The sequence below is a fragment of the Melanotaenia boesemani genome, chromosome 20 (genome assembly GCF_017639745.1).
Source record: "Melanotaenia boesemani isolate fMelBoe1 chromosome 20, fMelBoe1.pri, whole genome shotgun sequence".
Taxonomy (NCBI): Eukaryota; Metazoa; Chordata; class Actinopteri; order Atheriniformes; family Melanotaeniidae; genus Melanotaenia; species Melanotaenia boesemani.
The window spans coordinates 29622175-29637234 of NC_055701.1; the positions used below are offsets into that span (position 1 = coordinate 29622175).

Below are 15060 nucleotides of genomic sequence, written 5' to 3' on the forward strand. Positions count from 1 at the left end.
GGAGAAGTTGTGGATGACTCACCAGTTCGTTCTATGTAGTCAACACATTTCTCAATGAAGAGTGGGATGGGATGCTCCAGGGTCACCAGGTTCTGCAGAGGAACACCAAAGTAGTTGCTCTCCCAGGTTCTCCGGGTGGGTGGGTACAAAGGTTTTGGAGGTTTAGATGATTTCGGCTACAGGAGAAGAGACAAAAAAGGGATGAGTTTAAAATTAAGATGAGAAGCAAGATGAGTAGGTGGAAAGAAATTATGAGTGTGAAAGAAAAGGCAAGCTAGAGTAAAAGGAGAGAGGACAGTGGAAAGTGAAGAAGGAAAAGACAGAATTCTGGGTGAAAAGAGGAGATAAAAACAACAAAAAACAGATGACACAATGAACAGATGGAAAGAGAAAAAAGGAATGAAAGAGTGCAGATAAGACACGAGGGAGAGAGAAAATGAGAGAGGGTGAGGAGGAGGCAGAAAATATCAGAGGCGACGAAGATGAGGAGGAGGGCAATCAGGGAATAGATCAGAAAAACTTTAGCAGGATGAAGGGAAAGAGGAGGAGAAAGCAGAGGAAGGTTCATGTGGAGGAAGACAGAGAACATTATTCAGGACTAAAGCTGGGACGAGGTGCTGAGTTGGCTTTGATTTCCCACACTCCTCTGCTGTTCAAAGTGTTGTCATGCCTACAGCGGTGCAGGCTCCTCTCTAATTGGCCAAGACGGCGATTAAACACCTTCTTTTTTCTACCTTCCGGTTCTACTTTCGCTCTCTCCTCTGATTATCAAAGACAGTTTCGATGTTCCAACAATGGCCTGCATTCATGACGCTCACGTAGCGCCGGCGGATGATTCTCTTCTGATTTTCACACTATTATCTGATTGGCCTCATGCATGTGTGTGTTTCAGTCTGTCTGCAAGAAGATGACACGATTGTTGCTAAATGCTTCAAAGCTAAACTGTACTTGAAGTTTATTTCAATATGGATGACAGATATTTTTATTCAAAAACAGACGCTCAGGATAAGAATGGAAAAAACTGAATATTACACAAGTTGCATTAAGTTTTGTCTCCATTTTGAGAGTACAAAAAAAGTGGGAGATAGATCATGTTTCATGCTTTAGCAGTATTTAAGCAGGGTTATTTAGCCATATTTTAGCTGAATTTTGGCCTGTTTATTTAGCTGTATTTTAGTGTTTTAGCAGTATTTTAGCTGTATTTTTAACTGTTACTGTTGCTGTATTTTAGCTTTGCTTTAGACGTATTTTAGCAGTAGTTTGGTTGTATTTTAGAGATATTTTAGCAGTATTTTAACTGTGTTTTAGCTGCAATATTACTTGTGTTTTAGCTGTGTTATTTAAAAGTCTTTTAACTGTATTTAGTGTTTAGTATTTTAGTTGTTTTATTGTTGCTTTGTTCAAGTTGTGTTTTAGCTGTGTTTTAGCTGTTATTTAACAGCATTTTATTTTATTAAATAAAATACTGAAATAAAATATTTGATTATAGTATTAACAGGTCCAGACAGCCTGTCATCATTACTTTACCTAAAGGGTAAAGTAATTAATAAGGAACAAATATCCAGGTGCAATAATCAGCTGAATACATATAAAATTGTTAACTGCCAGGTAATTCTGCCCATTAGCATTATTACGTCTGCCAAGGTGGAGGTCTGTCTCTGTCTATTAGCAACAGAACTGACATAAAACAGTTATGGACAGATTTTAATTAAATTTTTAGGAGATCTCAGAAATGGAATAAAGGAACACATGAATAGATTTTAGGGGGGATAAGGATCACCGCCTGGACCCAGGAATTTTTTAAAGGATTCTTTGCTATTGGGAGAGAGGGATCATTTTGCCATTAGAGCTTCTAACTAAAATTTAGCCATCAATCAATGGCAAAGAAATGACAGAGGCTTGGTGGAGGTCTGCGCTCTCTGAGTGCTTCTAGTTCATATTTGCTTACATATTTCTATACGCTCTCAGACGTCTCAGCAAAGCTGTTAAAGAGTTGTCTGAGAGATAAAGCTTCAGCTCTAACTTCATAAAGAGCCCTACTGTCTTTTAACAGTGCAGCTTTTATCAAGCTGCTTTTATGGCCTGTCTGAGTCCTGTAGGCTACCGAGGCTCATAAACAGTTTCAATAAGACCGTATTCCATCAATTATCAAATACATTAATTCTTAATATGAGTCCTGGGCCTATAAAAATGTGCTCATCCAACACTTACACACAACCGCTCACACACAACTAGCCACTCTTGTGCTCTCATTTACACATTAGGCACTTTGTTTTAGCTTTTTAAATTATTTCTTCAAAGCATTTTCAAAGAACACAGTTTGCCAAAAGCAAAAGATTAAATATGAAGTGACATTAATATTCTGCCAGTGTATCAGAATGGGGAAGACTCACCTTCTTGGGTTCCTTTGGTGTCTTGGGTGTCTTTTTCTTCTTCATCTTCTTGTCCTCCTGCTCAGGATCGGAGGTGATTGCAGGATTATCTATACCTGACTTCCATGGGTCGACCGGGGAAAGGAGTGGGTCTTCCTCGCTGCCCCGATGGGCTCTTCCCTTTTTCTTTTTCTGCGTGGCGGGGCATGACTCTTCCCCATCGCTGTCAGATTGAAAGCGTCTTTGGTAGGCCTTGGTTTTACTGAATAAGATTTTAGACCGATGTTTGTACTTTGATGGACGCCTTCCAGCCTGAGACTTCCGATCGAATCCATTCTCCTCTTCTGCTCCGTGAACACCATGTAACCCTCCAAAGGAGTTTCTAATTTTGACCAGGCGGCTATGTGCATCATCAGGCACAGCGTATATATCATCGTTGTGGTAACCCCTGGACCTGAGCAAGGTGTCCACAGGATCTGCATAGTTGTCTGATGCTTCCACCTCTTCCAGGTGCGGGACCGGCCCACGCTGCAAGCGGCGGTTGCTTCGCATGCCAGCCTCGATGGTTTTGAGCAGGTTGGGGTCCAGTTTTTTCACATTAGGCTTGGGAGGGACTGGTTTGGGCCGGACAGGTGGAGGCACTTTGTGATTGCGCTCGTGATCACCAACAGGCGTGCTGTGGACCGGATACTCATTGCCCTCCAGGTCAATGCGATACTTGGCTCGTTCACTTGGAGTAGGGAGAAGTTGAACCTCATCACCGATTGGACTGTAAGGTGGGGGGGCCTCATTATCATCATCTGATTCTGGGTAGTAGGTGTTGTAGGCCGGTGAATGGCTATGAGGCGATGTAGGAAAGACATCTTCACTGGCTCCAGTGGTGCATTCGCGTAATGAGCTGTCGAGCAGGAAGGAGCTTTCAATGTTCGGCTTCTTTTCCAGAACTTCATTAAAAAAGGGGGTAAAGACCTCCGTCTGCCGATGATACTGTGACAGCGAGTAGAGCGCCGTAAACTTGGCAGCAATCTCCGTGGCAATATGCTCTCCCTCTGTCATTAATTCCTTGATGGCATCATTCTCAAAGAAGTCGGCCTGACTGTCTGTGATAGCAACCATCTGGACGGGGATCACATCTTGGACTTCAGCCAAGAACGCCCGCAGCGTAGCCATCGAGGCCTTGCGTTTGGCAGAGTAAACCAGAATGTAGCCGTGCACCAGTTCATCTTTACGGACACCGATAGCAGAGTGGTAGGAGAGGACGGTAACTTGGATCCTCTTCCGACTGTCCCCAATGATCTTATCTAAGACGAGCGTGTTGCTCTGGCCTGGCTGCCCGGCGCTACAGCAGTGGGAGTCGAGGAAAGGCGAGAGGATGAGGTCAACGCTGAAGGGGTCCCAACACATGGCACACATGACAATTCTCAGGTCCATCTCCGTCATGTCTTTGATGCAAGGCAGCGGGGTCAGGACGTCAAAGCTGTGCTTCAGCCCTTCCAGCACGGCTCGGAGCCCCTGTTTAATTTGGAACTCCGTAAATTTCCGAGGAAAAGCTCCAGAGGGGATGTCGACAAAGGTGCACTGCAACTTGTTTGCCAGCTGCTGGCCCTGGTGCCTTAGGATAGGGATGTTTTTGCAAACACTGTCCCTCTGATTTGCAAGGATGAGAATAAAAGGGAGAGGCTGAGCGAATCTATCTCGTCGGCTTTGTGCTATCTCTGCTCTGATCCTGCCGATGCAATCGCCAATGGAGTTGAGTGACTCGATGGAGTTGAACACACAGAAGCAGCCGTGTGGCTTGAACGATGCAATCCACGTGTGGCTGAAAAGCAGCGTGGAGTTGACATCCACAGGAAGAAGGTCAAGTTCATAAATTTTACCATCTAGGGTGTACTCATCGTCTGTGGACTGAGCTCTAATCTCATTGGCTAATTCCTGCGAAAGACCCTCCTTTCCCAGAAGGCAGAGGTTGATCTTATCGATGTTAGCACTGTTATAGTAGAGATTAGAGTGTCCATGATCAAGCTGCGCCAGCCTGTTTGCCAAAACCTGTTCCACTTTAAGATCTACACAGTTTTGCCCGCTCAGGCATGTCTCCTTGGTGGGGTGGTAAACAAAGCCTATGTGTTTCAGGAGGAGTGACTCTCTATCCGGGGCAAGCTTCTGCAGAGCTCTGTATCTGGGCTCCTCGTTTAGCACACTGTGAATTTCACTCATCTTGTCACAACTGGGGGTTGCATTCAGATCCAAGTCGTAAAATAGCTCTGCATGCTCAAAAAGCATTTCCTGAAAATCCTCTTTGGCCTTTTCAACTATTTCCTGCTGGTGTCTACAGTAAACATCCCTCCTATCTGATTCTGTGATGTACTTGTAGGCCTCATCTTCCATGACAAAACACATGACTTCCTCCCAAGGCTGCCCCGGACTGATAAAGTGAACCCTTTCCAGTGTCCTCTTGAACCTCTCCTTCATCTCCACCCTTCTCTTCTCCGACAGCAGGTGCTGGACGTGGCTGTGGTAAATCCTCTCTGCATCCAGGGTATTGAGGAGGTCAAAGGGTATCCTTCGGTCACTGTTGTCGATGTGGTTCGTCTCATCCCACGGCGTCTGCTCCAGCACCACAAACCAGTAGTGGAAATCGGGTCGGTTGCGGATGACACTCTGTGCCTCTGGCCATGAGAGATGTTCGACTTCATCCAGGCTATTAAAAAGATTGTTAAGGGTTTTTGGCAGTGTCGTCAGGTACTCTTCCCTCCTCCTCTTAACGTGCTCCTGCTTCAGATGTGCAATGTGCTTTGTGAACATACTAAGAGCTTTTCTAGAGCCCTCCAAAGTAATGAACTCATCATAGTCTGGCTGGCCCTTCATATTACTTGTTACTGTTTTCCACGTGGTGTGATAATCTCTTACTGTGTGTATCATCAGTTTCTCAAATTTATCCGTTACTGAGGCAACAAGTTGCCGTTGGGTTTTATAGGCCTCCAGGTATGGCACAGTTTTTGGCTTTCCTCTTGTTTTATCCAGCTGCTGGATAAGAGCATTGAAGCACAGCTCTATGTTTACATTGGTGCGTGCTGACGTCTCAATTAGCATCAAGTTCTTCTTACTGGCAACAAAGGCCTGCAGGTCCCTCAGGTGCTGGTCCACACACTCGTCACATTTCGTGGCGGCAACGACAATCGGCTTCTTTGACTTGACGATCTGAGAGTAAAGGCTGTTAACGAACTTCATTTGGTCATCAAATTTCCTATTGCAACCCTTGCTGATGTCAACACAAAGCACAAAGCCGTCAATGTTCAGTTTCCCATCAGGCATTTGCTTCTGGTCGAAGTCCTGCTCCAAGCCCAGCTGGTCTGTGCAGATGTACATCAGCTTCTCGGCCGACTGAAGCTTGGTGGCTGCAGCTCGTTTGGTGTACGGCTGCAGGTTTGTACTCCGATGTGGAAGAAACGTCTGGTCGTCGATGAACTCAGTTTGTTCAATGACTTGGATTTTACAGTCCAAACCCTCGTCCCCTCGATGGGACAGCTCCCCCCAGTACAGGAAGTGGTCATTGTTAACCACACGTCCACCAAAGTCTATCGTGCTGAGCACAGAGGTGTGCTCAGGGTAGTAATTGTCTGCATCAGGGCGCACGTATCGGTTGCAGAGGCAAGACTTGCCCACGCCACAGTTGCCCTTTTCTTTCTCTGTCCCAGAGAGGCCAACCACACTGACAGCGAATGTCGGGGGGCGTGCATCCTTGTTCTTGGCCCCACTCATCGCTAACTTGGTTACTTTCAAGAAAAAAGGTCAAGATAACATTCCAGTCCTGCTCGTCAGTGGGACAGAGGCTCTGCCATTTTATATTTCCCTTTGTTCCACTGTATGCCTCGGTCCGAAACACACTCCGCTTCTTTCCAGCTTTTTTCCTCAAGCTGGGACAGAGCAGCCAGCTTCTCTTTTCATCACCTCCCTGCAAGATAGGAAATTCAGAATTAGGACAAAATAATGCCAAATAAAAACAATGAATACGATCTTTGTTTCTTTGCATAACCCTTTGATACATGCATTGGTGTGTGTGGTGCATTCATTCTAAAAAAAAAGAAAAAAAAAAGATCTTTCATTAGGTTTCACATTATAGAGATATGCTGGTCCAGAGGAGGTTTGTAATGTAAAAATGATTGCAGAAGTCCTTTTTATGTTTTATAAGTAAAAGAAAAATCATTTTTCTAACAGCTATATCAAAATGTTCTTCTCAGAAAGCAGCAACGTATGCGACAGTAACATTTATGTAAGGGGAGGGGAAGTAATTCAGTCATGGAGCGCGCTCAGCAATGTCACTTTTCCCCTCGCACAGAAAAAGGAGTGCTTTCAACCAATTTGTGCCAAGGCAAGATAAAAATGGCATGCAACTCCAGCCCTTTGACAGTCACTGACCTAGAAATGATTTGCTTTGCTGTGAGAATGAAACAGTGAAGACAAATCAGTTCAAATCTGTCATTGTCATCAGCACATCCTAGAGAATTAATATATAATGCTGACTATTTAGGCTATTCTTCTTTTAATGTAGCTGTTAACCCTGATTAGAAGCAGTCTGCATCATTCGTGGAATCATTATGCTGTCAGGTGACACGAGATCTTTCAATACTGACAAAGTTATTAGTAAATTATTACTGAAAATGTGACTTTTTCTTGTTTAATCAGTCATTAAATCTGCTGTGTGAGTCAGGCCTCCAGAGGAGGAACCTAGTTTATCCACATAAAGCAGTGAGGCTCCCCTCAGTGTTTATAGAGGCCATGGTGATGATGGAAGAGCAGGGAGTTTAGGGAGGGCTAGATTAACCGTAACACGGGCAGACACTGGTAAAGAAGTCTTAACAGCTAAGTTCAATAAAAAAACAGGAACAAGTTAGAACCCCTCAAACACACCCGAGATATTACATCATAGAGTAAAACAGAGAACAGAGACTAGCCGGTCTGTCAGGTTTTTAGAGCTCAAAACCAGAACAAGCTGCTGCAAGCTTCTTACACCTGCGCCACACCTGCCAGTAACAAAAAACCAGGGAGTTACTCTCTACGTCTGATTCAATGAGCAGTTCCTGCTCAGCACAAAACCTCAGAGATGGCACAACACGACCAGGCTCCGGACGAATCTCCTGCACTGGTCGCAGCGTTTCCCCTCCATTACAGTCCAACACCTGCTCCGGCGTTGCACCGACAACCTCAGGTCCACCACAGGGACCTTACGTCCATCGATGAGACGCCACGTCCACCACAGGGGCCTTACGTCCATCGATGAGACGCCACATCCATCGATGAGACGCCACGTCCACCGCAGGGACCTTACGTCCATCGATGAGACGCCACGTCCACCGCAGGGACGTAACATCCATCGATGAGACGTCACGTCCATCGCGGAGGCGTCACGTCCATCTCAGGGACATCTCATCCATGGCAGAGATTCTCTCTCAGAGTAGGGTAACTGTATTTGTCTCTATAGCTGTTTTTTATGATGTTCTTTGTCGTGCTTGATGCCAGCAGCTACCTCAACAAACATAAAACAGCGTCCACCTCTGGATCAGAGCCAATCAGAGACAAAGACATCAGATGACCACTTTACTTGATTTCACAATTAACTGCAGTATTTTTGGGGGGCGGCCTGGCTCAGTGGTAGAGTATGTGAGCAAGACGCCGAACCCCTAGTTGCTGCTGATGGGTCGTGGTTAGCGCCTGGCATGGCAGCTTCCCCCATCAGCGTGTGAATGTGTGTGTGAATGTGTGTGTGAATGTGTGTGTGAATGTGACATATATGTAAAGTGCTTTGTAAGTACAGACAATTTACCATTTAACCACACGATTAATTCATCCTAAAGATCCTTAAATATTGTCACTTTACATAAAAGATTAGTTTGAAACCTTTCGGCTAGTTAGCGCATCTCGTGCATGGATCAAAACCTGTGGGTTCAGAGAGCAAACTGGCAACCTGCTTCCCAAAGAAATGTTCAAAACATTTTTATAAAGTAGTTTCCAGAAAGAAGCCTCCCCAGTCCAGGTAGAGGTCCTGTAGCCTTTTCATCTTCTTCTCTGAGAAATGATATGTATTTATTATATTTATGTATTTACTTTGTTTCTACATTATATTGTTATGTTGGCATCACAAGACAGAAAAAAACATAAAGACCTAGAAGGAGAGTTGGTTCTACACATTTCTAGTGATGGAAAGTAATTAACCCACGAAGAATCGTGATAATTGTAATATCGTGACTATCTCTCTATAATTAGAACCAATAATGGTGCCACATGAGTGAAGACCCACCCTTCTCTGCCTGAACAGACATAAATAGAACAGAGAGACACATTCAACTGGATAAAAGTCTGACGTCTACTCCTAGGAGAAGCTGGGCAGCCTGAAAGCTCTAGAGCCCTGCATTTAGCATTGTAGTCATTCCTAGAGTTCACAAACCCGGTCTTGGCCGTCTCTTCTTGGATCAGGGAGTAGAAGCAATCAGTCCAACCTGGACCCAACGCCCTGTTTGAACAGTTATATGACCCTTTTCCCCTGGCAGAGGGGCTGGGCCAACGTGCAATCACAACCAAGCAGATATTAACACTGCAGGCGATGCAACCAAGAAACAGAAAAGTTTGAAGTATTTTCTTTTCTTTTTGGACTTGATTGAGAAAGGAACTGATCCTTAATGCTCCCTATGCAAATTTCAACAGAAGGTAACCTGTATAGAGAGAGGCACAGCGGTGGTGCTAGCCAATTAGCTGCAAACTGTGAACACCTCGATGGAGCTTGTGATCGTCTGATTAATGTCGGCAGCCAACACACAGCCCACGCTGCATTTGTGCTGCGCTGACGGCTAAAAGCAGGCTCGGGCATTGTGATTATTCCATTCACGCCACGGTTTCGAGGGGGATTAAGGTATCACTTGGCAAGCTGGTTTTAGAGATGACTAAATGCTGTTAAGCCCTGAAGCACAGCAGAACACACAGACAAGGGTCGGAAACCTTTCTCAGATGATTTATCAGGACTTTTATGTAAAAGTAAACTTTTTGTGTCCCATCTGCTTTAAACGAAGCACCATTGATCTATGACGACTCTAGTCCAGACAATCTCCCCCCACAGGAAGAGATTAATCAAACCTATGAGTGAAATACAAACTACCTCCTAAGACACATGGAGTAACTTTCCAGCCTAAAAACATGTTAAAAGTGGAATCCCTAAACCTTACATGTCCTCTCTACTGACGATAAATTGTAGAAGAGTAATGAGAGCTGTGGACGTGCTCTGACTCTGCCTCACAGGACTTCTCACTCAGCTTTCAAAAGCCTTATCAGACAGTTTTTAGCTGCCAGTGAACTTACATAATCAAGTTTTAAGTTTCATCTGCCATCACAGCCACGGAAACATAATGCAAACCATTTAACCCTCAAACCAGCCAGTAGAAGCTGAAGCTTTAAATCCCAGTCAACGTGAATACTTTATGTTTTCAGGACAACCTCTTTGTAGAAATAACACACAGATCAACAGTGACCAAGCCTTTTGTCATCTCATCGTTCTCTCAAGTCTTGGCTTTCAGGAGAACAAATATTGTTATTGAAACAAACACACAACAGAAACTATTTCCATGTTTCCACTTTTTCCTCCAGTTTCTGCTCCAGTTTTAAGGGTTAAACTTCCTTATTAATTTATGTTTAGTGTGAAGCTGGTAAACTAGAACATCACTGATTATCTAATATCAGAATTATGTAACAAACTTTGTGTTGCTCTTTAATCAAAAAATGAAGTCCTCTTCCAAAGTCAGGTCCAGACCTGAGGCAGAGCATCACTGACCTACGCTCCCCTCCTAAGGTGTCAATGATGTAAGAAAAACAGCTTGTAGGTGAGTGACACCATCAACCCTGCCATCCGACGAGGCCTGTGAGCAGCGATGCCGTCCAACGGTCTGCAGACACCAGGACTGAACACTTCCCAGCATTTTAACATCACCTGGGCAGAATTGCACTTTGCATTAATGCAAACACAATTGCAAAGCTTCTCAGACATGATGCATTTTAACCCTTTAAAGCTCAACCCAAGAAAAAAAATGGGGAAAAAAATTTCATTCAATCCAATTTTTTGAATCTGAACTCATTTTTGGCCCTAAAACAAAATGAAAAAAATAAAGAAAATAAATGTTTTGTATATTTACTGTTTATTATTGTATGATATTTCAAAATTAGACCAAGGGGCAGAAGACGAGTATCGGATTGTGTACAACAGGATTTTTACCGTAAAGTGATGCAAATGGTCTCAGAAAGCGTATGTATCAAATAAGATGCATACGGCATTAAAGGGTTAAACACCACACAGAAGCTGAGTTTCCTCATTTTTAACCAGCTTCCTACTAGACAGAGCCCGACCGATTGATCCGCCAGCCGATTAAATAGACCGATTACAGCCCTTTTCAAACTAATCATTATTGGCTTGAGTTTTGCAGATTAAATGCCGAAATATTATTAATTTATCATAAAACAGTAAATGCTGTTATCTGTCGGAGTCGTGGAGAATGATGTCATTGGGCAGTTTGTAAACTAGATGGAGCTCTGACTCCATTCAGTCCTCACCGCTGTCAGTAACTACAACAGCAGCTACAGCCAGGCAGCACCACAGGTGTGGGCGGAGCTTGACGACAGGTAAGTTGTGAAGTTAAGAATGACTCAGCATGTCTCCAGTTTTACTTTAACTCTGTCATGTGTCATGATAGCGACCCGTGCTTGGTTGCGTTGGTCATGCTTTTAATTTACGTTGCATTGCTAAAGTTGCGCTAACCTAGCTTAAGTTTCTCCCTGACGCTGTGGTTAAGTCAAACTAGCATAGCGTTAGCTAGCAGCTTAAAAGCCAGTAAGTAAGTGCAGAAATAACCAAAGTGTAGATCTGAGCATCCAGAACGAGCTTCATCCCTCATCAGCTGCATGGTGAGACGCATTTCAGGAGGATGGATGTGAAGCAGAGAGAAGGGAAGTTAAAGTGATGAACATTACTCTGTCTGCAGCTACGTCAGGACGTCCCTCTTGTTTTACTCGGTCAGAAAATCCTAGAACGGGACTCAGGCTGTAGCAGCAGCTCGCTGTGGGGTTGTGGAGGAACATGAGTTCCAGACTATCTGGGACCATTTTATGTTTAAAAAGCAACTCTGTCCACATTTTTTAATGTCTGAGAAAAATGTCATATAAGTCATGACTTCATGGCAAAGAAAATAATGGAGTAGAGAAAATGTCATTTTACGTTAAAGGTTTTTTTATCCATATAAAAAAATTATCAATTAACAATTTTTGGGAAAAAAAAAAAAAACACAATTTTTAAAATTTATCAGTAAATCAATCAGTTATCTTAAAATTTTCTGCCAAATATCTGAATCAGCCTAAAAAACCACACCGGGCGGGTTCTACTAGAAAAACATTATCTTTGCTTCCTGCATGCAAAACAGGCATCTCAAGCACCACACAGATCATGGGTTTTGCTTCAAATACTGACCAATTATGAGCAAATGCTTGAGAGAAAAGCCCTGAACAGACTGATCAGCACAAGAGTCCCATCAAATCATTCAGCAAACTCCTGAGGTTTTCACACTCAAGGGAGATAACAGCAAAACAACAAAGGACGCTAACTGCTTTTATTCCAAACACAAATGGGTCCCACAAATGATGCATTTAAAAACATCAGGATGGCTTTGTGGGTAGAAGCTGGACTAACCCTTTGAAGAGTTTTGGGAATGGAGGAAGGGGGTCTATGGAAACGGGATGCAGGGCTGCAGCTGCAGGACAAGCCCACTAACCTGATATGTTCTCCCTGCTTTAAGCAAATCAAACAAATGTGGTTGCAACACCTCTGCTGGGTCGTTGGGTTGTGCAAGTGTGAACACACCCTGTTTAATGACGGGAAAATTCAATAATCCTCCCTGTCCTCCATACATGCATCCCTGAATGCTAACCCGGCAACTTCCAGACCAAGTCAGGGACAATTAATTCACCTTTAACGGCGTGGACGTCACAACATGCGAAAAGTGTCGTTAATTTAGCAGAATTTCCCTTTAAACTCGTTCAAAATAGTTTAATTAAGTGAGGTGAAAGGGGTGGATGTCACGCCAGAGATTAAATAATCCGTGGAAACGTACAAAACCCGCAGACACAGCGCGGGTTGGAGGAGTTTGCGTTAATGACTTAGTTAACCTGAAATTAAAACCAACGTCGAGGTAATGCGTCAGGGCTCCGAGGCTACGACTGGAGCCGAGGTTTGAGGCTACGGCTGGAAATTTATCCTGAGGAGAGAGGACGAAACCCGGCTTGGCTCGGCCTGGCCCCGATACTCCAGTAGAGGAGAAAAACCCACCTTTCCAAACCCCATTAGCTAACATTAGCCGAGGACTGTTAGCCTAGCATGCCAAGAGGGTGAGTTAGCTAGCGGCTAACGTTAGCTGCAGCCTTCCTGGGAATACCCTGGTGGAAAACACACGCCGAGCTAATTTAACAAACCAGACCCCGTACCCACACTGGTCCTTTTTATCTCGGTAGGGCGCTATCGTGTGGGCAGCTTTCGCCCACAGAAGAGAGTGCTAGCGGAGCTCATGAAGTCAGTTCAGATACATGCCCCTACCCACCTAATAACATGGTCGCTCCCAGTTCCACATACCACGGAAAACAGGAGGAAGCATTCCCACTTTAGAAAGGAAAAAAAGAGAGAGAGAAATTCCTTTCCACTGTCCACAATCTGCGTACAAAGGAGTCCACAAGCAAAATCCAAATCCGGGCTTATATGGAGACGTGGTCCAGTAAGGCGGCGGATCAGCCGTATTTTGGTGTAGTTTGGAGCTGGTACTGTGGTATGCGCTGAAAGCTGAGCCTGCTCCCTCCTCTCAGCCTTCAGCAGCGCTACCCAGCGGTAATGGCGACTCTCTCCTCTCCCCACTCTCTGTCTACGTCGCTCGGCCCATCCCTCTCTTTCTACCTACACCTGTCACACACTCAGATATGAAGCACATGTATGTAAAGGCATTTTATGTCATTTAAATCACCCTGAACAGGCCTAGTCAGTTTGGATGATACCATTAGTTTATGTACTTTGTCATCAGTAGACACTTTTATCCTTATTGGAAAATCAAAATTGTTCCGTGTATTAATAAGCTGGCTGGCCAAAAGAAAGCCAAAAACAAAAAAAGAAATAATATTTGGTTGGACCTCCTTTATCTCAGCTTCTCTGTGGCATCGTCTCTAGATGCTTCTGCAACGTCACCAGATTATTTCCATCCAGAGTTGCATTCATTTCTCTCCAAGATCTTGTATTTATGATGGAGAGTCCGACCACAGCACATCCCAAAGATCCTCCACAGGGTTCAGGTCTGGACTCTGGAGGCCAATCCAAGTGTGAAAATGATGTCTCCTGTTCCCTGAACCACTCTTTCACAGTCTGAGCCCCATGAATCCTGCACTGAGCCGTCAGGGAAGATGGAACAACCTGCTCATTCAGGATATTCACACACACGCACACACACACACACACACACATATATATACTTTACCTGCAGGACAGTGGGCCTTGAGGGCCAGGGTTGGGGACCACTTTCTTAAGCAGTATGAAGGACTTGGATTGGGACGTTACTGCTTAGAGCAGCTGAAGAGAATCATAATATCAGCAGAAGTTGTTTAGGGAATTATTTTAATGCACAGTTATCTGCTGAACTCAAATAAAGGCCACAGATCAGCACTATTTATCAAGTTGGAACATTTTCTAAGTTTATCTGCAGACGGATTCCGATTGGTTTGTTCCACCAATGTGTTTAAAAGAGGCGTTCTCACCGAACAAGCCGTTGGGTCTGAGCGGGTCATCCAGCTGATGCCCCAGCTGATCGCCCAGTTTAAATCAAGAGAAAACTCCACCCACTTGACTCGGTTGGCCAGGTAGCAGAAGAGATTCAGCAAAGGACACAGTCTGTTTTCTAGGATATGCATGGGTGTGGATGGGATTTTTACAAATTAGTCACGTCACTGGACAGTAGTGCGTCATCCAACACACTCGCAATATCCTTTGGCCAGATTCTGAACCCCACATTGCCTCCGATGTGCTCACTGCTGTGCAAATGTGTGAAAAACTCCAGGTCTTCGGGACCCCCTGCCCTGCATGTCTTAGACATGTTCCTACTCCAACACACCTGATTCAGATTAATGAACTTCCTCACCAAGTTCTCTTGCTGCCTGTTAACGAGCTATTCATTTAATTCAGGTGTTAAAGTCGGGTTACATCTAAAACATGCAGGGCAGGGGGGCCCGAGGGCCTGGATTGGGAAACACTGTCATAGATAATTCCTCAGAAGTGCTGCATGAGTGTGTGCATGAATGGATGAATATGACTTGTGGTGGTCAAAGTGACTAGAAAAGTCCTTTATAAGTACAGTCCATTTACCATTATCCTTGCATGACTATGGAAAGTTGTCCTGAGAAAGCTCAGGTTCAGGACATCACTTTGGACCACCCACTGAAGCTGTTTTTAGGAGCATTGCACTCTGCAGAGGCAGTGGCCTCCAGCAGAACAGTGCATCCTGCCACACTGCAAAAACTGCTCAGGGACAAGACAAAGAACGAGGTGTTCACTCAGACTCAGCCAAACTCCCCAAATCCCAATGCTGGGGGCTTTTTCTGGCCCAGAACTCTCTTGTGGTTTGTACTGGAC

General features: G+C 44.4%; 1 protein-coding gene across 2 annotated transcripts in view; it reads right to left on the bottom strand.

The window, feature by feature from the left end:
• Nucleotides 1–13134, bottom strand: part of arhgap5 (Rho GTPase activating protein 5) — a 76439-nt gene extending 63305 nt beyond the window's left edge. For both annotated transcript variants that reach the window (XM_041971249.1, XM_041971250.1), the window contains exons 1-3: nt 12995–13134; nt 2394–6324; nt 23–176 (exon numbers count right to left, since the gene is read on the bottom strand). In XM_041971249.1, the coding sequence (XP_041827183.1) occupies nt 23–176; nt 2394–6131 (3892 nt within the window). In that variant the 5' untranslated portion in view covers nt 6132–6324; nt 12995–13134. The remainder of the gene's footprint in view (nt 1–22; nt 177–2393; nt 6325–12994) is intronic.
• Between the last annotated feature and the right edge of the window lie 1926 nt (nt 13135–15060).